The sequence below is a fragment of the Gymnoscopelus braueri genome, assembly GCF_963280865.1.
Source record: "Gymnoscopelus braueri genome assembly, chromosome: 19".
Classification (NCBI taxonomy): domain Eukaryota; kingdom Metazoa; phylum Chordata; class Actinopteri; order Myctophiformes; family Myctophidae; genus Gymnoscopelus; species Gymnoscopelus braueri.
The window spans coordinates 14,487,938-14,512,055 of NC_137621.1; the positions used below are offsets into that span (position 1 = coordinate 14,487,938).

At 41.3% G+C, this 24,118-nt stretch overlaps 1 protein-coding gene across 1 annotated transcript; it reads left to right on the forward strand.

The window, feature by feature from the left end:
* The first annotated feature begins 1,752 nt into the window (after window positions 1-1,752).
* lck (LCK proto-oncogene, Src family tyrosine kinase) lies at window positions 1,753-23,657 on the forward strand. Its single transcript, XM_080413584.1, has 13 exons — window positions 1,753-2,006; window positions 5,531-5,646; window positions 7,386-7,455; window positions 7,763-7,853; window positions 8,298-8,399; window positions 8,551-8,654; window positions 9,464-9,613; window positions 9,942-10,094; window positions 14,029-14,208; window positions 17,055-17,131; window positions 21,350-21,503; window positions 22,184-22,315; window positions 22,928-23,657. The coding sequence occupies exons 2-13, from the start codon at window positions 5,536-5,538 to the stop codon at window positions 23,128-23,130; spliced, it is 1,527 nt and encodes a 508-aa protein (XP_080269710.1). The 5' UTR covers window positions 1,753-2,006; window positions 5,531-5,535; the 3' UTR covers window positions 23,131-23,657.
* Window positions 23,658-24,118: the final 461 nt, after the last annotated feature.

A 24,118-nucleotide genomic window follows, 5' to 3' on the forward strand; every position in this document is an offset into this window, starting at 1 on the left:
TATGCAAAAAAAAAACAATGTAAGCACCTATTTCTGTGCACTTCCTGGCTGTGAAGATGGGTTCCACTTCCTGTCAGTGCGTGCGCTGTAGCTGCAGTCTGTCACCGCAAAACAAAGCTCTGTGGTCCACAGCACTGTTCGGTTGTGTTCTGTTCTGTTGTGTTGTGTTGTGTTGTGTTGTGTTCTGTTGTGTTCTGTTCTGGCAAGAAGACGTGAGTGCATGTGATGAAAGGAAATTCTGAATTCATATCTCTTGAACCCAGTACTGACAGTAATCTAGCGTCACACAACAACACTGATTCTAGTTATGGGTGACCATCAACTCTCGGTTTATATTTTTGTTCGTGAGACAATATACATAAATACAGAGTCTGTGGCAGACACCGTAGGTCAAAAATTTTCATTTGATTGACTTATTAACATCACATTTCCTGTGCTGTGGTGGTGGTCTACACAGTGCTCTAAAAAGCACCATGCTATATTTGTGAATGATGTAGGCTGTGGTTTGTCTCTGGTCGCTTTGTAACATGTGGCTCATTAAGACTTTAGTAGCAGCATTTTGTAGCAGTCATTTACTCAATATACTGTAAGTCTTTACTAATAATTGCATTATTAGTCTATCTACTGTATGCATATGTCATGAGTTTGGTACTAGTTGAGATAGGACACTCTAGAATACATATTTTGGTTCTGTTCCTATTGACCGTCACGGTGTGACACATTGTGACCGTATGCTATTTTCAGCATTGTTTGTGTGACAAAGTAAATAGGCCGTGAGTAAAGAATACGTGGTTGATTCATACGATGACCTCAGTGTCCTTGACCTTCGATCACCAAACTGTGTCAGACATAGAGTTGGATATGTAATATATGACCTTTCATGAGCTTGTGTTGTGATCTGATGATGATACAGTGACTTTGAGTCTCATGTTCAGTAAAAAGAACTGCTAAACATTATCACCTTAGGACACATGGTTATCAACATGGGGTGCAGGGGGCCCCAGGGGTCTTTGAGGAGTTTCAGCTCTGTAAGTCTGAGACTGTACAAAATATGGAACCAAACGGACCCTTACGGGTCCATTTGGACAGTCTCAGTCAGAGTTCAAATAACACTGAGGACAGTGTAGATTTGGGTCTCAAAGATAAGAATCATATCAAACTGGAGGTCCTTGAAATTAAAATAATTTCATGGAGGCCTTGAAGGCCATGGCTGCCGTCGACTCTGGTTTTGGCCTTATGCCCTTCAAAAAATGATTTACCCAAAGGCCAAAGTGTCCTTGATGCCCTGTCTACGCTGCCCCAGTGTGCCAGCTGATTTCACAGTTATCTCCTTTGCTTCTTTTTGTTGAGATTCTGAATACTGAAATAATGAAATGCTGTATTAATTCATTTTGCTGATAGTTATACTGTGCATATTCATAAACAAATCATTGTTTTATTTGATGGCCATGCTAACCTAGCATTTAGCCTAGTCTTTTTTTTTTAGGGCTCAAAAAATGAACTAAACCAAAGGCAAGTGGCACTTGCCCCTAAAACGACTAAATTCCAGGCCTGGTTGGAACGCTTATGTATAACATATGTTCTGCCATCACGGGGAAAAAGTACTGTCCTGACCCATTTACAGTGGAGCCTACAACGTTCACGATGCTAGAACACACACAGCTGCGTATGAAGCACCTGTTAGAAGACTGCTGCAAGCACCAAGCCTCAACCTTTCAACGACAGGAAGTGCCCTGTCTGGGTAGTTAACTTACCACGCTGTGCGTGTGCAGGCAGCACACATCAACGCTGATGATGTCAGTCAGTACATCATCTTCATACCTAGACTGCAGGCGTTAGAGGAAAATATCCCCCAGTGTATGCTTTAACATTGTTATATTCTAAACAAAATAAAAGTAAATAAGTACTCCGTGAGCGGCGTGTATTCTGGTCATGGATAAGAGTGTTTTGGCGCCAGAGAAGTGAACCTGTTGGACCTCCAGAGTGAAGACTTTTCATATAAAGAGGTGAGTGTTAAACCTATTAGGAAATGTTAAAAAATAATAATGTGATTGGTCAAATAACGTTTGTATGGATATGATTGGTATTCCCGTTGTGCGAAATATGCTGGTTAAAGCGAGAGTCAATCTTTGAAGCCTAAATAGTGTGTAGTTGGTTTTCTCCTTTTGTAAAATAAATATAGTTCACTGACTGAAAATGGATCATCACCAATATGAATGTATTTGCCATGCATAAAAATTATGCATGGCAAATACATTCATAATACATGCATAAGTATGAGTAGAACAGTAAGCTCAGATCAACTTTCTCTTGCCATTTCATAGCAGGGGTTTTGTATTATTTCAAAATTTCTAATTTATGGTACTGTATGGTTTAATAAAAAATCCTTGAAGGACAGTTGTGTGCACACACAAGACCCCAGTAGGCCAGTTGTTGGATAGAAAGAAATAGCATATGAAAGGATGAGAAAACAACAACATTCTTCCGGAGACAAATTACTATTAGGAGATGCCTGAGGAAGGACATTTTGGATGGAAATGTAAGAAATAAAGGTAATTTTCACTCCAGTATGCGAATACTGTATGTTTTATCATCCTTTGATTAACAAACCTGCTTTTCTTGTGCTTCATAAAGAATATTTAAAGGGAAATCCATATTACACTGCAGATTAATAAACTGACAACACTTGGGCGTTGTCTTAAAAGTGTACGCATTTTGTTCTATTTAAGTTTAAGAAATTCTGCCACTTGTGTTCTTAAAAATATATATTAATGGTGATAATGCATCTAAAGATAAGAGATGGTGTTGATCATGGCCACTGGGTTAAGTAGCCGACTGTACAAATAAATACTTTAAATCAATAAACACTGAAGGATGGCATGCTATGTATGCAAGATCAGCGTTACAAATCCTTCATATTATCCATATTGTTTTCCTAATTTGAGGTATTCTCGAATTAAAATGTAACGCTTGATCAGTGATCTGGCAACACGTTGTGAGCTTGTAGATCCCCTTTTTTTCACCGAATGTTAACCCCAAAATATGGATGCTAGGGTTTACGTGGCTAATTACTTATTCACGGATTCATAAGAGAATATCACAGTAATGTCAGAACAATCTCTCAAAGTTATACCTCTCACACACACACACACACACACACACACACACACACACACACACAAACAAAACTGTTAAAAAGGACAAAAAGTGGTTCTTTGGCTCATAATCATAGGGGAAGCTCTTTTGGTGCTATTTTGGTGCTACAGCATACAGTATAGCACCTCAACCATCCCAAAGAACCACTGAAGAACCATAATTTTCTGTGTGGGGTCGTTCGAAAACTCAGCATCACTGTGCAAACACAAAGAAACAAGATGAGTTTGAAGACCCCTCAGCTTATCAAAACGAGGGCATCCCCTCAATGGAAACTGCTGACTTTGTTTGTGTAACTCTGTGATGAACTGCCAGTTAAACCCCGCTGTCGTGTCCCAAAAGAGCTATATTATATATAACTCTGTCATCCTGCCTCCAGTGGTCCCTGAGGACCCCGTCACGACGGCGGGTTGTCACTGCAGGGTCAGACTTTTCCAGATTCTTCTCATGAGTTTGAGCCTTTGGGACAGACGGCAACAGCGATTACCCCACTGACCCTGTTACGTGACTGGACCAATGGGAGCTCAGTGAGCTTGAGAACACAGTTCCTTCATGTACAGTACGGCAGTGGAGTACATGTGCTGAGCACGTGCACACCATGGATTATACAGGATTAATAGGATTTTTTATATCATCTTTTTAAAAGTATGGTGCAAGTTTGAAAAAATTAAAGAAAACTCAAAGTAATCTATAGCACAGGACACAGGACAGCCAATAGAACTGAGCTTGTATGTAACATAATATATATATTTTCTTATGAAAGTACATCAAAACCAACTTTAAATATTATACTTGCGTAGATAATAACATGGTAACAGCTTTTCCTGGTTGATTCTAGGCTTACACTGAAGACTCAAAGAGTGGTTTGTGAGTGGTAATGTAGCCGTTTTCAATTGAGGCCTTAAGTAACTTAAAAAAATATATATCCTGGAAGCAAGTCTTATCTATTAAGTGGGTTGTTACTGTAAGCAAACACAATATTGTTCTTGGTCATGTTGTTATTTTTCACCAACCACATCAGTTGCTATATCGACACAAGTATGGTAGCTACAATACTGTACGTCAGTCGTAGTTTGGGCATGTGTGCTTGTATCTCTTTATTTGTTGAAAAATGTCCCATAAAAATGAATCTAAAACAATAGAAACTGGATTCTTCCTGGTCCACATGGGATCCAAAATGGCCGTCTCAGAGCATAGGAATGAATGGGCTGATGTCAGGGAAGTTGATTTTCAAGGCTTTCAAGGTGGTGTTTAAGTGCGTGGTGAAGTCCACATGTCCAAATAATTATAATAATTCTAGAAATAATTTGGAATAATTTCTATTTTATTCAGTGGGTGGAAAATGTATGTCATTTAAAGAGAACAATTCTCAAGCACAAGGTATGTTGAATAATACCTTCTGTTAGGTAACTCAGTGGTTTTGTCATCATGGTATCAAAGAGTTGGAATGTACAGGTTCAAATCTGAAATTTCTTCGCTTTATTTGAAAGCACCGTAACATTTCGGTTGGTTACCTAATATCTACCTGACCTACTGTCTGACCTACACATCTCTTGCTAAGTGTTGTCTCTACTCGCACAAGAGATGGTGATATTCTGCCACATATTCTGCCACGTTTTTGTCTGTGCACCTTAGGCTATATACAGTATATACGTATATATATTTTGTCTATTTTTGTATTTCTTATTTTTGAGCTTGTGGTACGTGTCAGTGGTCCAGGACTGGTTCAAAACCACTAGAGTAAAACCAACCAGGTTTACACTTTCATGTGTGTCAAATCCCTCATGTGCTCATGCAGCTGGTATTGTCGTTATAACAACAAACAACAATACTTATAGGTTTAAAGCCTGCAATGGCTGTAAAAAAAAACGAGGTGGGGGGGTGGGGAAGGAAATGTCATTAATTAATTAGTTGTGGAGCAAAGTCCCACACACTAGAAAATAATCCCATGCAATCTTTTAACCACTTAAGCCCTATTTTATTTTGTACTTGCTATCTAATTAGCCTATGTACTGTACAAGGAGCCGATCTACAAATATACTTGTATCCGAATATTTTTTTTGTAATGCAAATATTTGTTGAATACTGAGTCCTACTGAAACTCTTAAGGGCCATCCACACCAAGCACAAAAATTGTTCTAAGTCAAATGGATGAAAGAGTCCAGCCCACAACTATAATGATGATAAATAATATAGTTATTAATAGTTATAATTAGTTATAGTCATAGTTATAGTGCTTGAAGTGGACGGCCCTTTGGGCCTCAATGACAAGACTTAGATATTTCCTCACCGAAACCCAATCGCATCACATACAAAGCAGAAAGAATAAGTGACATCATTTCATTCATAACATTAACTTGAATGTTTAATGTTTCAGCAAAGATGGGCTGTAACTGCAGTTCGGACTATTCAGAAAACGATGACTGGATTGAGAACTTAGATGAAGTTTGCGATCAATGCAACTGTCCCATACCACCTTCCAACTGCAATCCGGTAAGTGTTCGTCTTTGGATATGGGTGCGTTTCCATGTGTTCAAACTATGGCCTGTATTTATCCATAAATGTATATTGTCATGGTCGGGTGGAAACCTTGTATGTCCAAAACAGTTATAAAACCCACAGACAGATATTATCAAAGTGCTCAAAGCGCTTTACAATGGTCCATTCGTTCATACAGGGGGGGACATTGGGAGGTGAAGCGGCGAACAGTCGACGCCAGCGTCGTCACTTTTCCCACATTCACACACCAATGGTGGCAAGCTAGCGCCGACCGACTCATTGGAGGCAATGTAGGGTTCAGTGTCTTGCCTGCCCAAGGTCACTTCGACACTAACTCTGAGGGAGCCCGGGATCGAACTGGGAACCTCGCGGTTCCCATCCCGCCGCTCTACCGGCGACTCTACCCATGAGCCACTGCCACCCCAAAACTTTTCAATAACAGGGAAAATAGCCTGGGCTATTTTCGCTACTCTTGTGCGACACTGTCATACAACAAAGTATACAATAGGGCATTCATTTATGAAAAATCATAAAAGATGAAATATGGAGATAGAAGGTTTCTGCCCGACAGTAAGAGTAAAGTAAGAGTTTGCGTGACAATTAATGTGTGAATGACAAGGCCTTGGAAGTTGGGTGCATTGCATTGAAAAGGAAAATACATTTTCCATTCGCAACACATTCAATGAGTATGTAGCTGATGCAGAGTTACTTATGTACCTGCAGGGTATTGTCAGAGTTTACGTTTGGTTCTGGGAATCAAGGCAACTTCCCTTGAAATTATGTAAGTTCAAGTTTATTTCGGGGGGAAAACAGGACATAGGCTCCTGGTTCCACCACTCTGGAACTGTTGGTTCCCAAGGCTACTTACTTATTTATTTCAGGGGGAAGTTGTTCTTTTGTGTGAGCAATTAATTGGAACTGTAATCGTTCAATCAGTGTTCCATTACTTCCTCTCTATGGATTACTCAGCCCTTTCTAAAGAGTCAGAGGAGAATAACACATGTGATTATCACAATGCTATGAGCCACTTAGTCTGGTTGCAAAAGACCTCTGACAATCTACAAACTATGTGTGTGTTGTGTGTGTGTGTGTGTGTGTGTGTGTGTGTGTGTGTGTGTGTGTGTGTGTGTGTGTGTGTGTGTGTGTGTGTGTGTGTGTGTGTGTGTGTGTGTGTGTGTGTGTGTGTGTGTGTGTGTGTGCGTGCGTGCGCGCGCGCGCGCGCGCATGTGTGTGTTTTTACATGCTATTTATATTGATTGATTGAATATTTTATTAGAAGTTTGCAGAAAAAAAGCACATGAAAGTACAGTTCAATACAGTACAGTTCAATAAAAGGTCAATATATAGCATGTTGTTTAGACAGATGCTACAGTAGGTTTGATGTTTACCTGGTATCCTAATTTCTTTGAAGCACTAAATTGTTTTCTTTGCACTCGACTTATGGGACTATTTTGTCGTTTACTAACTAGGGTTCATGTACTCTGATGCACTTGTAAGAGAATAATCATTTTGTTAAATGCCTAAATTGTAAACTGCATCATGAAAGTCCACTTAACCGCAAATGGAAATGCACACGTCCACATTATTATCTTATGTAGCAGAAATATTCTATTTCCTTTTCTCAAATATGACAAATACCAATAACAAAAATAAAACTAATCCTCTCTCTCTCTCTCGCTCTCTCTCTCTCTCCCTCTCGCTCTCTCTCTCGCTCTCTCTCTCTCTCTCGTCAGTACACAGATCAGCTGATTCCATACCCCTCACAGCATTCACAACATTCACCTCCAACATCCCCGCTACCAGGTACAAACCCAACTGTGTGTGTGTGTGTGTGTGTGTGTGTGTGTGTGTGTGTGTGTGTGTGTGTGTGCGTGCGTGCGTGCGTGCGTGCGTGCGTGCGTGCGTGCGTGCGTGCGTGCGTGCGTGCGTGCGTGCGTGCGTGCGTGCGTGCGTGCGTGCGTGCGTGCGTGCGTGCGTGCGTGCGTGCGTGCGTGCGTGCACTCGTGCATGCGTGCGTGCACTCGTGCATGCGTGCGTGCGTGTGTCTGCGACATGTTTATGTGTTTGTTCTATTCTTTTATTCATACCCTCCTCTTATATCCGTCTGCAGACAACCTTGTGGTGGCCTTATACAACTATGAACCAAACCACAATGACGACCTGGGCTTCGATAAGGGAGACAAGCTGAAGATCCTCAACAAGTAAGAACCATGTTGAGAGAAGAGCCATGCTGGCTACATATCTGTGTTAATATGACTCTGAGAGTGTACAGTACAAATGTATCTAAATGAACACTGTAATGGTTAATGTAAAAGTGAGGATTTGATCGTGTGTTTACTGTTAAGCTTCACTGTGCCAACTGTACTGAAAGTGCAAAGACTTACTTCTCCATCAATACAAGATGTCAACATGTATTTAGACAAAGAGACATATGTACGTTATATATGTAGAGAGGACCAGGATAATAGTCAGAAAATGTATAAAATGAAATGTGACTAATATTTATGTAAAAATGTGCTGATTTCGTGTGTGTGTGTGTGTGTGTGTGTGTGTGCGTGCGTGCGTGCGTGCGTGCGTGCGTGCGTGCGTGCGTGCGTGCGTGCGTGTGTGTGTGTGTGTGTGTGTGTGTGTGTGTTTGCTGCCAGAGATGATCCAGAGTGGTACATGGCAGAGTCGCTCATCACAGGCCAAAGGGGCTACATTCCATACAACTTTGTAGCCGCCTTGAACACAAATGAGATAGAGCCGTAAGTCACACAGGAAACACTGCACTCGAAACACCATCTCAGCTCCGACCACAACACTGCTGCATAGAATGTATTCTCTCCCCTCCCCGGGGAGGGGATGTGGTTTAGACGTATAGTGTGAGTGAAACGTGTTCTGTTATTGTTCTACAAGGTGGTTCTTCAAGAACCTCTCCAGAAACGACGCCATGAGGCTGCTCTTGGCCCCTGGGAACACGCAGGGCTCCTTCCTCCTCCGAGAGAGCGAGACGTCACCAGGTGAAATGAGTCTTTTTGGTCTCCATTGATACCTGGAACGCATCTGTGTCACTTTAGATGTCTTTGGCTATTCAAAAATAGCAGATATACAAGCTCATAGCGCGGCACCGAGTGCCGCGCTACGAGCTTGTAGATCTGCTATTTTTGAAAAATCGTGAATTTTAATTTTTTAATTATTTTTCAAAAAACTGTTAGGATTTAGATTTTTTTTAAAGAATCGCCTCAGGTCTTAATGGGTTAAGTGGGCGTTTACACAGTGAAATCCTGAGTTTCTTAAACGTTTTAAGATGGACCCATAAAAGTCACATTTTACACTTTCGGTTAAAGCTGCATTCTATAGTACAGCATTGTTTTTGCAATATCTCTTGTCAACCAGTGGTGGTCCTACCCGACCAAAGGATATACATTTCTCAATGAAAGAGCAGGGAGACACACTATAACCAGTAACCACTACAGTTGTGTTACTTATATTGCCTTTAGTAAATAAGTCATTTTAAATACTAGGTGAGTGGGAGTGGGCAGAGAAAAAGAGAATCCCACACACTGTCTTCACTTACAGCAACAGAGGTATATTGGTACAACTTTTCGGTCTCTCTCCCTTCATTACGTACCTGATGAAGGTCCGAGCTGTGTTTCAATAAGAACATGATGAGGTTTATATTTCTCAATGTGTACATGTCTCAACACAACTGCAGTGTCTGATAACATTTCAATGTTATCATCGATAGGAGATATCCACCGTAAAGCCATTTTACAGTGCCTGCATGTTTGAGATATAAACTCACATATGGTTCTTCTGTGCTCCGTAGGGTCATTCTCCTTATCAGTGAGGGACCTGGACCACAACTCAGGAGAAATAGTCAAGCACTACAGAATCCGCAACATGGACGACGGAGGGTTTTACATCACAGCCAAGATATCCTTCCTCTCCCTGAAGGAACTCGTCCAGCATTACTCACGTGTGTATAAGATTAATGTAGAAGAATCCAGATTGCCACATACTGTACACAAAAAAAATCTAACCATTTAAACCCATACTTCGTTGACTGTAGTACCCCAGGGTTCTATAACGGCTCACTGGCTCCCCTACCTTTTTCCCTCTACACCAAAACTCTTTGTTGAAAATAGCCGATCTACAAGGTCACAACGTGTAGATCTGCAATTTTCACCGAATGTTGACCTATTTTTGTCAAATGTTTGCCTATTACGACATGCCCAGAAGAACAGGGAAGCTAGAGTTCATGTGTTTAATGACCCTTTCGGCCATGCTGTCTCTTCATCACACAGGCGAAGCGGAGGGGTTGTGCACGAAGCTGGCGAAGCCGTGCCAGTCGAAGATTCCCCAGAAGCCCTGGTGGCAGGACGAGTGGGAGATTCCCCGTGAATCCCTAAAACTGGAACGCAAGCTCGGAGCCGGACAGTTTGGAGAAGTCTGGATGGGTGAGTGAGTCACCAGTTGAAAATCTGCTATTTACGTCAAGCGACACAGTTGTACGATGAAGTACTGCATAAATAAGCCATTTACACAAGTGAGAGAAAGACAAGGAGGGCGGATGGTACTGTGTCTGAACAACACAGCACAGGAAGAGAACAGGGCCAGTGTAGAACGGTGCTTCATGAAGGGTGTCCAGGTGGCACAGGGGTAATGTTCCTGCCAAACCACCGTGGAGACTGGGGCTCAGTTCCTCCACGGTGCCTCCAGCTTGGCCAGGCGTACCAACGAACACATTTAGCCATGCTTGGGGGTTCTCTGTCACTGCACTAGCGACTCCAAGAGGTTTGTCAGGGCACCCGTTCAGCAGGGAGTGGAACTGGGAGGCGATAGCGTGCTCCTCAATACGCGCTACGAAACTCCTCATTGTCAGGTGAAAAGAAGCAGCTGGTGACTTAGTGGGTATCGGAGGAGACGTGATTGTCTACACAGCGTAGACAGGGTGTAGACTCTACACCAACAGTAGGGGTTGGCAGTGACAGGAACTAATACACATTGAGGGTGTTGTCATAATGACGGTTGATAAAAAATAAAACAAATGCATCATGCATCTGAAATGAATCAACCAATCACCTGCGTGTGAACAGTTTTAATGCCTCCAGGCAAGACGCCAACATTAATGTGTGGCATTGGCAGATGATAGATACTTTTTAAAACGCTTGCACATTTTGATCACATGCCCTAGATATGAAACAACAACGTTGCTCAATCTGGCTTTGGGCCTGACTGTGTGTGTGTTTACTGTTTAGTCAGCGCTTTCCAGTATTGTATGCCATTCCCTTAACATAGCCACAACCATAGGGCTTGTTTGAGCTGGTTGGACCGACTGATGTCAGGTATTAACCTTAACACAGTAGCTTAACCTACAATCAAACAATATGGCCTTGTTACCCAGGAGAGTGAATGCTCCTAATTACACAGTAGTAGCTTATCATACAATCAAACCACATGAATCGTCCTTTTATAAAGAACCATGGGTTAGTAGTTCTATATTGTCTACGTTTTAAACTGTTTGTGCCCAAGGCACAAAGTCAAAATCTCAACACGGCACACCTGTAAATATCTGTCGAAATAGACTCTAGTCTATAACAAGTGTTATCACTCTCATTGTTTGGTAAACATGAATTTGTATGCTAATGCTAAATAAAAAGTTTATCCACTTATGCCCTATCTCATATACTTTCAAATGTTTTCAAAAATAGCTGATCTACAAGCTCACAACGTGTCACATCATGATGCGTTGTTGTGAGCTTGCAGAACTGCTATTTAATGTTTATTTTACAAAAATAATAATAAATTATAATAATTATAAATGTAATTGAAAAAGTGATTTCAGGGTATAGCAGTTGCCTCTGCATTGGCAAACGAGTGTGCACAAACAACTGATACAGTAAATTAAAAGATTCATAACTTTTTGTATAGTTTCATCATCTCTGTAGGGTGGAAACCTCATACTGCATGTCCAAAACCGTTACTTTTCAGGATTCAAATTCAAAAATACCAAACGCGTCACGTTTCAAGCTTGTGGATCTGCTACTTTTGATGCTGTAGTATGATCAAGTATGGTCAATACAAAAAAAATACAAAAAGTTAGAATATGCAAATAAGAGGTTTCTGCCCGACAGCAACAATATATATATGTTGTGTTGTTGTAACAAAATCTGAAGGCACACCTGGACATGTCTCACACCTGGACATGTCTCACACCTGGACATGTCTCACACCTGGACATGTCTCACGGCACTGGGACCCCCTGCTCTATGTCAGCGGTTCTCAAACTTTGTCACGTCAAGGACCCCTAAATGAATGTGCATTAGGCCGCGGACCCCCATCTGAAAATATTTTGTGCCAAGGACCTCCCTACAAGATTTGTGGTGGGAACATTTTCAAAGAATACCAAGATGTTTTGAAAATAGCTGATATCTATAGGGCCATGGGGGTCCCTGGACCCCACTTTGAGAACCCCTGCATTAGACCACGGACCACCATAACTCTGAGAGTGTACAAATGGAACCATTTGTACACAGTGTTCTGATCTAGTGAATGTCTGTCGATGCACTCTGTGTGTGTCTCTCTGCTATATGTTTTCCAGTTAGTGGAGGGGTATTTATTCCCCTATTGTCCACCACACCTTTGCAAGCACAATACAACTTCCAAAACAACCGCTTGTAAATAGAGTCCTAAAAATATCCTTCGGTGGAATGTGTCTTCGATGTACTACAACTTCCCTGATGAATACACCGGCAGCACGATGGCAGTGATTGTCATTTGCCATGAAGTGTTTATCCATGCATGTCAGATTAGACCATTATGTATAAAAAACGTACAACAACTTATTTTTAGTAAGCTGATTTCATTTGCAGATAAGAGAGAGAGAGAGGGGAATGCTTTGAATAACAAATACAATCGGTTCCCACCATTACTGAGCTTCATGCATGGTGTAAATGCATGGTGTAATGCTCTCTGTGGTTTAAAGCTGCAATGCGCAAGTTTCATATCCTACCCATGATCGTCTAATTCGAATCCAGAAACTTCTGCCGCTCTTCCAAGATGGAATGCCCGTGCACTAATGAGCTTCAGGCGGTGCTACTTGTCAACCATTCGGTGTCCTACCCGACAACAGGGGATAATTGTCTCAATGGAAGAGTAGTATTAAGGAGACCACCTCCAATCACTGCACTTACTAGTTTTACTGTCTTAACATACTCTATCATTCACATTGGTTAACACAACATTGTATTCCTTCAAATATGAGGAGAGGAGAAACCTTTTTCTCCTCTCCCCTGGCCCCCACACACACACACACACACATGTGAGCACTTAGAAAAGCGCTATATATAAATTCCAGGTATCATTAAATAAGTTCTGGAATGCAGCTTTAATAGTATAGTAGGATAGGATAGTAAATGAGCTTTTCCTTAGGTCAAATGTACAACTGTACATACTGTACTGTGTAACGAGGATGGTGTGGGGGTGAGAATCATCAGGATGTATTCTTAGGTCTTTAGTTGAGTTGACTCCCAACTCATGACATTACGTCACCGATGACTAACTCTAGACAGACACACACAGTAAAATCCTCAGTGTTAATTTAACTAGAAGGGTCCATTATTTGGTTACATTTGTACACTCACGAGTTACAGGTTAGTTTGACTCACAACTAATGACATAACATCACCAATGACTAACCCTGCACTACTAGTACACCGACTTTGGGTCGGTGTGTGGGGGCCGTAGACAACTTGCTAAATTAATTCTATTCAAGCAGATAGAGATAAATGATTATTACAAATAAAAGTTTTCTTTCTTAAAAGACAACTCCTCCATTTTTCAGTGTCATCTCTCTGTATCTATTGGTGTGTACGTATGTATGTGAGTCATGATGACAAGGCGTACAAGCTGAATTACTTCACATTCATTTTTAATCAGTTATTTTCATTTTATAACGCCAGTGTTGTCATCAGAGGGGAAAATCGCAGTCATATATAGTATGTCATTCATGACTTTAAATCACTGGGTCCGGGGACTCCCAGGGGACCTTGAAGGGAGTTCCAGGGGGTCCCCATGTAAATTATAGACAGTTACTAAGATAGGAACTAAATGGACCCTTATGGGTCTGTAACTCTGAGAGCATACAAATGGAACAAAAAGGGACTACTGTATGTCTATTGTGCTTCCATTTGTACACTCTCTGAGTTAAATTAACAGTGAGATTTGTTTCTGTATATGGATTAGCGTCCCAAAGACTTAAATTATATCAAATGGGGGTCGTTGCCCTAATGAATGGCCCTGGAAGTCAAAGAGGTTGAGAATCATTCACTGCTATATCTGTGTGATCCGAGCCACCCAGTGTTAATATGTAAATGCATGTTCCTACTGTAGGTATCTACAATAACGACAGGAAGGTGGCCATTAAGAACCTGAAGATCGGCACCATGTCAGTGGAAGCCTTCCTGGCTGAAGCCAACATGATGAAGAACCTGCAGCATCGTTGCCTTGTCCGCCTGTTCGCCGTGGTTACACAGGAACCCATCTACATCATCACGGAGTACATGGAGAACGGTGCGTATATACAGCCTCTGGTCAGCATTTTTACGCATTGTAATGATTTATATGGACGACAGGTACAGTAACCCAAGTACAGAATAATTCATAAAGGCCTGTAACCCTATAATGAAGTTGAAAGCCTAGATGTCATTGAGAGTATTGGCAGTTTTTTACAAAAGGCAAGGAATACGTGGCCCCTGGGGACTTCTGTCATATGAACGGTTACTCATAGTTTAGCCGAGACTAATCCAATTGTAGTCAAAGCCTTTCCTCCAAGATGGGCTGAATCATTCAAAAATATGTCTGAGCCCGTTTCCAAGTGTGACTCTCTTACTATAAGACCTGAAAACCAAAGACAGTGTGGTCCAGGTAAGCTCTTGCACCTGGAGACGACACACATGCACGTGCGTGCGTGCGCGTGCACACACACACACACACACACACACACACACACACACACACACACACACACACACACACACACACACACACACACACACACACACACACACACACACACACACACACACACACACACACACACACACACACACACACACACACACAAACACACACCTTACAGTCAGCCTGGTGTCATAGCCTTTCAGGATCAAACATGTTGACCTGTTATCAGAAAGCTGGATCTGGGAGTGATTCTGAAACAAAAAGCGCAGGGTGTTTACCTGCCCGCTTGTGTTCTGCCTCTGGTCGTGACTCATAAGTCTTTTCACATGCAATCTCCACTCCAGCGACTCTGTAAAATTATTCAAACACCTTTTGATCCTAGATCTGCTTTCACTCCTGTTTGGATTCTATATTTGCTATACAGGATAGACTTGAGGGATTAGGGCTACGTGTTCATTATCTGTGATTATTTGGACAATGTAATTATTATGTAAACAAACAGAAATAGGGAGCCAGTCTGGATGCTTGCCAGGGCCTCTCAAAACATGCCCCTCTGCTTGAGTCGCCTCCCCTATGAGAGGCTATTTTCAGCCTCGGCCTCTTGCACTCCCTCGGCTGCGCTCAAAAGGTTTCAAAGTAAACTTGAACTTTCGCTTGTTTTCCTCCAGACAGGTCTCTAATGGTGACTCGCGGAGGGGAAGTCTCCACTATAGCAGCAGGGGTGTCAAAATAGGAGAGTGTTATTCACCAACTCATTGTTCACTGAGACTGCCTGTCGAGCCCAAATGATGCGTGGCTCTCTTCCAGAGTCTGCACGACATCTGGGTGCATGCACGTGCACGCGCGCACAGCGATACACATGGTTCAATTTGTAAAAGAAACAGAGGGAGGGACATTTTCTTAAACACGGGAGCCCTATATACGTCTTCGTACAACAAATAGCATCACAACAGGACGCGCTGTGAGCTTTTATTTTCACTATTTTGTAATCAATATTTATTTTTAATTTGTGTTTTATTTATTTTTATGGATTCCAGGGTTTATGTAGTTAACATACATTTTAAACAAAATTGTAGTACTGTACATATCAAACATGTCAGTCTACATTTCCCACCAAGAAAGTGATAGAACACCAACGATGGAAATAAACCTCAGGGGGGATATCAAAAGCAGAGACATGGGTCCCCCCCCACCCCCCCACCCCAGCAAATTCAACCCGTCACACGCACACCACAATAAAAATGTAGCTTCAATGAGGCCAGGTTGTTCTGCCATTCACCACACTGTTGTTCCTCTCCTTTAACTTCTTTACATCTTTGAAAGGGTTGGAGGTCACAAACAAGACCAATAACATGGGACAATTGCAACAGGTGCACACATAACATTGTTCCATTTAGAATCGTGCATCCCTACATCCAGACCTTATAAAGGTTGTCCAAGCATATGTCAGACACACTACGCTGATTCTATATCGATTTCAGATTAACCCTTAAGGGGTCACGTTTCCTTTACATTACAAGGAACAATTACAAAGTACATGGGCAGATACTGTGAGGCAGCAGCAGTGAATAGCTTGTCTTTGTATGGTCGTCTATGAGAGGCCAGTAAAACCACCAGCGGCTCCACATGAAGCGGTCCCTTTGTCTGGGATCCACGTGTGGACGGGGACACAATTGTCTCCTCTGTTGTCAGGAGAAAGGATGGCTCGGAGGTTCCCATCATCTCCATCTCTCTCCGTTTTTATTACAGAAGACAATAAAGATGGAACATAACAGGCGTGGCATCCTGGCCTCCCCCTCTGACCTCGACAAAAGGCCTGTTGCTTTGACTCTCGCAACTTCAAACGAGAGCTTCCTGAGTCAGAGGCAGAGAGGAGTAAATGTCCTTCTGGCCTGCCACGGCCATTCCTCTTTTCTTAAAGTATTTCCTTTGGCCAGAGCATGTGGGCCGTGGGGTCTGGAGGTATTGTTCTGTCCTAATCAAAGGCTGACACAGAGCCTCCGGAACCTTGGCCTGGTTGTCAGAGGCCATGCCATCATCTTGACTGATGCTCAGCACACTTCCTGTTAATGTTCTGTCCTCGCAGGTTGAACAGCTATTCTGGTCTATCGCCATCTATTTATGTGCAAGGGTGTTTTTTTTGTTTTTTAAATGAGGAAATTATGATTAGGCTTCTGAACAAAGCATGGTTTTGCAGCATTATTCCTTTTTGATTCTTTGGATTCTCATGACTCAGAGGCTATTATCATTAATAAAACTTTTGATAGCAAACAGCTCAGAATGTCTGTGAAATTAATGTTTTTAACTGTGTTTCCTGTAGACATCGAGCTGGATCGACACTGCACTGAAACCAAATGGACCCGGTTTCATTTGTACACCTTTCAGGATTTTAATCAGTCGGCACATCAAAGTACTGCATCAGCCCTTATAATAATGAAAAGATAATTGTTTTGCAGGCAGCTTAGTGGACTTCCTGAAAACTACAGAGGGCGGCACGTTGTCGATCAACACACTTATAGACATGTCCTCACAGGTACGTGATTCACTCTGTATACTTCTATCTCTGTACATCTTTCACTGTACTCTACATATATGTTTCTTATCATATTGACCAACAAAGGCAAACTTACCAGCATCACACATACCTCTAAAATCACTGGTATTTCACACCAAAACTCTCTGACATGAACAACAGAGCAATCACACGCCTCGCACTCACAATAGAAAATGACACTGATCACCCCCTCAAACATTACTTCACAATAATGCTATGTACTGTATATAAAACTTTGAAATGAAAAGAAAGAAAAACCTCGCTTCAGCAGGAGTTTTGCCTCGCTGACATGTTATGAAGTATGGATGTAATTGAAGATTCTGTGTATTATCTTTAACTGTATGTTGTGTTGTATGCTACTGTTTCTTATGGGTGGAACAGGCTGTGAGAACAAATATCCAAAATTTGGATTGTGCGACCTACGGTTCAACAGTTACAGTTAAAATGTAAAGCGGCCAGTAATAGCGTCACCATGAAGCCGACTTGAAAGATTTGGAGTGGAGGTTGAGGTTCTTCTTTGGCCTTCAGGGAGTGTGCATGCAAAGTTTGATGCCGATCGGTCCAGCGGTGTCTGAGATTAGCTGTGGACAGACACACAGGCACACGCGCGCACACACATGGACACACACACACAGGGACACACGAAAACGTCATCTCCACCTCCCAGCTTGTCAGCCTGGGGGAGATAATTAAGCAATGTCACACATGAGGGAGTGCTGTTGTACTGGATATCAACATGGCTTTTGGTCTGAGGCACAAGGCCACAAGATAATCAGATTGATTTTATTCAACTGTTCTACAAACAGCATTTTTAGTTAACAGTAATAAGTGACGACAGATTATGATTTGTTTGTATCAATTACTTGACTCTGCCAACTCAAGAAGTTCCGCAACTGGCACTGGACTGTTGCCAAGCAACACAAAGGGTGTTGCCACGCATCACAAAAACATTTTCCTGCACACCAGCTTGCTAGAGGTCAACACAGGCCAGCTACTTTGTGGCATGTACATTTATGTTTCCATTTATTGTGCAAGTACTTCAAAGGTTAGGCACACTCAACTCAATGAGCTTATAAGGTCAAACCGGGTGCAGATTCTTAACAACACATGAACAATTCATTCTGTCCATTTATTGTGCAACCAGTGAAATAAGAGTCAGTTGACAGTCGCTTTGGTGGCACGTGTGATTCTTATGAGTTGAGATCATTTAGATAACAAGCGTCCGTTACAGTTATTAGAACACCTGGAGCAGAGTGATACATGGTTAAATGTTCCAGTGCTCACAGAATGCCTCTCGTCCAATCAGATGACTTGGTGGGAACTATCTGGTGTATAAAACAACAGTGAGGTTCTTGGCACTCTCAGTTCACTTCCTGTTCACACAGCATAGCGTTTATTGACAGGAAATCAGGCAATCGTTATTGTAATGAGGCTTATGTTCAGCCTCAGTCTTAACCATTATTTTATTGTTAGTCCTACAACGGTGCCACACCAAAATATCGAAAATAGTCAATCTACAAGCTCACTATGCGATTTAATTTAAAAATGATGAAGAGAAGAATGATCGTGATGTGACACGTGAGCTTTTAGGTGGTCCATTGTTGCTATTTATGAAACATTCTGAACAATTTCTAAAATCTTTAACATTAAAAAAATATATATTTATATTTTGTTTTTGTTTTCGGCTATAATAACATTCCCAAAATAGACAAGATGAGAATGCTTGTAAACAAATGTGTAGAGCGGTATTTCTGGGTAGAATGTCTATGGATATATATCTACACAATCTAAAACAAATTGTCCAGAACATTAGTTATGTCTTGTTTGTCAACCTGTGTATATTCAGAACAAAATAATATATCGTTTTTAAAGTCAATAACAATATCATAAGTGTCCTGTTCTTCCAGATATAAGGTTAATGAATAATACTGCTCCAATGCAACACTTCTGGTGTTATCTACCCGGAAATACACGTTTGGCTGTGGTGATGTCATGATGATTGGGTTTAGGTTGAAAGTGGTTAATATCAACACCAGACCAATGGAAAACTTAACATGTCGACAAGGCTTAGCTGACGCCACAACACACCAAAGTGTAAACAAACACTTCACTAACCAAAATAAATTGTTTTATGTAATTACACACATGGTTGCCATTCAATCTTCCTTCTCTAAATCAGGATAAAGTGAGAAAGGCCATGAAATGGGACCCCCTGCTGTTAAACATCAATAGTCACAGTTTTATAAATATGGCCAAAATAATGTAGTGTTTTTGTGGGCTCCATATAGTGATAGCGGAGAAATATTATGTCCATGCCAGCATGACATACAAAAGTTGTAATAGCTATCACTGAAGAAATCTGAAATGGCAATCATTGTATCACATTTCTTTTATTGTTTCTATTCTGATATTTCCTGGTCTATCGAGTGCGACTTCTGAACATAGGTTTAAGAATGTTCTCAAAGTTCAGCCTTAGTCCGATTATCTGTTATACCAGGAATATCTAATTATGCCAACATCCGATTAGGTTAATAATGTAAATGTAATGCTTGGGGGACAGAACTTTAACTCTTCATATGCCTTAAAATAGAAAACACAACTCTAACAGGATGCAATTTAGAGTGAACAAGACTGAGGCCTCTGAGAATTTCTCGCTGATGTTCAAAGCGTACCCCAATAAATGCAGAGCCTGCATACATGTTTACAGGAAAGATATTTGGAGAAAGCAAACAAGAATCAGTCAGAAGAACACTCGTAGCATTGACAGTAATGGCAGTAAGCCCCTAACCTGATTAGCCTCAGAATGTAAATGAGCAATGTCTCTTCTTGACAGTGGAAACCCTGCATGTCTGGTACTACACTGCTCAGACTTGTTGTAGGAGGAGGGCTGCATGTGTACACTTATACCCAGACAAACTTGACATTTATATTGATCTGTAGTTACATAGTAAAATGGCCTTCTCATTTGGTAGATGATCCTGTTGGTAGTATCTATGATACCTAACTCCTCCTTTAGCAAACGTCAATGGAAGGTTCAGAATCAGAGGTATTCAGGTTCCTGAGTGGTGTGTGACAGAAAGGGTTGAAGGTCATGCTAGCTACACACACACAAGAACGCGCGCACACACACACACTCACACACACACACACACACACACACTCACACACACAGGCTCACGTGCACACGCACTTCTCAGCTTTCTGCCAAGGGCCCTGTGGCCCTGTGACGTCTATCTGAGAGATTCTTATGTCTGAAACATGTCCTAGTGACCCAACAACACGCATATATTCACACATATACACTATAAGACACAGAGAGACAAGAACCTTTGGGTTCAGCCAAATAGGGGGGCGGTGAGTTTCACTCAAAAATTTCCTTACCTCACACATCCGGAGAGACTATAATTTTTGTTTCGATTTCTCTCACAAGACAAAAAATGCATGTTGGGAAATGAGTCAAGTAGTCATTAACTCAGACAGGCAGTCAGTCAGAGGAATCATCTGCCAGCTTGGGGAGTCTGGTGGTTAGGTAACTACAGCCTTTAAAAGGCATGGATGGTTGTTTGACCTGGGTGGAGCAGAGAGGTGAAGTGCAAAGCTCTGACCTGGGGAAGTGGGAACCACCCTGGTTCATTTGTCTATCCAACACACACACACACACACATACAAAAACCCACACCTAAATCAATCATGCACAGCAAACACACGTCACGCAAACACACACACCCACTCGCACGCACACATATGCGTATACACGCACGCACGCAGCCACGCACTGACACACACACACACACACACAGGGATGAACAGGTAATGCCTATTCATACATCATAATAGACCACATATCTGAAACAAACTCCCAGAAAACTGCACGTCTGCTACAACTTTCTTCTCAGTTCTTTTCAATAAAAACTGGCAGAGGCAATGCCACCGCCTTTTATTGAGGTTTCTGATTCATTTCCTGTGTTGCACCGTAACTAAATTTTCATTCTTTTTATGTTTTATTTTATTCGTATTTTTCTCATTTTCTATTCTTTTAACTCTTTAATAGTTATTTTTAATTCTACTAAAATGTTCTTTAAATAAATAATGTGTTTCTTTTGCTCTTTGGTCTTAGTGTTCCTTATGTTTTGTGTAAAGCACCATGTTGTTGACATGTGTAGTACAACTAAATGTGTCGTCTGCCTTGCCTTGCAGGTGGCTGACGGTATGGCCTTCATTGAGAGTAGACATTACATTCATAGAGATCTGCGAGCTGCCAACGTTCTGGTGAATAATGAGCTCTTCTGTAAAATCGCTGACTTTGGACTGGCAAGACTCATCGAGGACAATGAATACACCGCCAGAGAGGGTAATAAGACTGTACACAGTTAACTCATAGCCTACTGTCGTTCGACCATGGCCATTTAAACCAGATGTGTACTTTGTCGTATGGCTGTGTCATGCGCTGAGAATATTAGATCTACAAGGCGGCAGTTTCCATTAGCTTGGAATCCCTACCGATGATGTCACTGGTAGGGAGGTTTCTGAACGGTCCATGGTTAAAGACAGAATGAGAATTCAATTAACCAGGGGTGATATTGTGCTATGAGCTTCAGGCAGTGCTACTTGTTACTCAGTCCTACCCGACACCAGGGTCTAAATTTCTCAATGTGTCGGGAGACAACCTCCAACCACTCCAACAACATACTCTAACATACACATTTGTTAAAATAACATTTTATTAATTCAAATAAGTTGCAGATGCAACTACTTTAATAACAACATCTTCCTATCCATAAAAGTAAGCCTTACTAAATGGTCTATCTGTGCTTTAGCATTCAGCCTTAAATTTCGTTAAGATTTCTGTAAAAGACAAAGCAAATTATGTTATGTTCACATTATGTGACTCAAACATGGATGCTGTTTTATCAGATTAACTTTACGTGCAATAGCCTCACCAAGTGTTAATTTCTTGTACTGCACAATTCAAGGGTGTCAGGATTTAGCTGTGTTCTGGGAAATGAATGGCATTTCCTTCTGTGTTCACAGGTGCCAAGTTCCCCATCAAATGGACGGCCCCAGAGGCCATTAACTATGGCACTTTCTCCATAAAGTCAGATGTGTGGTCATTTGGAATCCTGCTTACAGAAATAGTAACATATGGTCGCATACCTTACCCCGGTATCTACCTGATTTTTCTCTCTCACACACACACACACACACACTGTATATGTGTAAATATATACTATTACTTTCCGTGTAAATAATACAATCACACTTGAATATTACATATTCATTTTGTACCCATACCGTCCATATTAGCCTCTAAATTGTACATAGTTTGTTTATTATCTTTTTTTAATATATATATTACGCTTAATGTCTTTCTGTCGTCATTCAGTGTAATGCACCAATCTCACAGAGACAAATTTCTCATTATGAGCAAACATACTGTGTACATGGCAATAACAAATCATTCTGATACTGTAGATTCAGCTCAAAATCATACAGGCTAGTATTTATTTATCTCACATCTTAACCACTTAAACCCTGTATATTTAGTTGACCGGGGTCCCCCAGGGCTCTATACTTGGTCCACTCCTTGTTTGCATCTACACCAAATCTGTTCGCCGAAAATACAAGTGAGCTTGTAGATCGGCTATTTTTGCCCCAAAATAGCTACGCTAGGGTTTATGTGGTTAATAGAATATGAAGTTGTTTTGCACACTGTCTACGGTACCATGAGAGACGATAATAATACAACCCGTAATCTCTCACCTTGGATTGGACCAGGCATGTCTAACCCAGAGGTCATCCAGAACCTGGAGATCGGCTACAGGATGCCACCGCCAGAGAACTGTCCCGAGAGTCTCTACAACGTCATGAGTCTGTGCTGGAGGGAGAACCCAGAGGATCGACCCACATTCGAGTACCTGAGGAGTGTTCTGGAGGACTTCTTCACAGCCACAGAGAGGCAATACCAGGAGCAGCCCTGACAGACAAAATGCAAACACAGACTTAACCAAATAAAGCCTGAATACTTCTTTGACCGAGGTCCTCCAGGGGTCTGTAGCTGGTCCTCTCCTTTTTCCCCCTCATTTTAACCAAATGTTTGGCCTAGAATAGGGACACTAGGGTTCATGTGGTTAAAACCAAGAGGAAAAAAAGCTACGAATGTTTTGTATGAAACAGATTTTCTCCTCATTGCTCCTGAACTCGATCCCATGTATAACTAATGATTTATTCAGATGTAATCTATTTGATTTATTTGCATAGCATCTGACTCACTGCAGGACAAAGAATACATAATCATGCTGTGTGACGCACGTGACACAGAACTGTAGAAACAGAAAAAGTATATATATTCTTTGCTGAGATCAGACAGAATATAACTGGACTGCTCTGCTTGTATTATAAACGGTGCTCAATATCAAAATGTAAATACACCCTCTCCGCAACACTGCTTCAGCTGTATACCATGTCTATAATACATTTCAATAAAGGTCTTCATTGCAATATCCATAAAGCCCATAGACACATTGACCCTTTTTGTCATAAAGGAGACAATTCACTAACTGTATGTGCATGGATTGCTTGGTGATTATTACTTGGTAATAATTTAGATGACTAGATTAGACTACACTAGTTGTAATGATTTATAAAAGAGTAACTTAATAAATCGGCACTTGAGAAAACTGGTTCTGGTATACAGGTATATGTTTTTTACTGCCCATATTATGGGTAGAACTGGGCACTTTTCTGGCAAGAACTGTGCACCGTTTTATATTTTAAACCCCATTTTAATCACTCCTGAACAATGAGGTGCATTGTTATCATTCAGCAGATGAATTTTGCCCTTCAAAATGGTTCCTAAAACACAAGATGCCATGTCAAGAATATATAGACAGACAGACAGACAGACAGACAGACAGACAGACAGACAGACAGCAACAATTTTTCATCTCAAAATACATTTTTGGAAAA

Excerpts from the sequence above, each read along its gene's own strand:
- lck (XM_080413584.1), top strand. The coding sequence starts at position 5,536 with ATGGGCTGTAACTGCAGTTCGGACTATTCAGAAAACGATGACTGGATT. Across the intron at positions 7,456-7,762 it reads TCCAACATCCCCGCTACCAG|ACAACCTTGTGGTGGCCTTA; the intron begins GTACAAACCCAA and ends ATCCGTCTGCAG. Across the intron at positions 7,854-8,297 it reads AAGCTGAAGATCCTCAACAA|AGATGATCCAGAGTGGTACA; the intron begins GTAAGAACCATG and ends GTTTGCTGCCAG.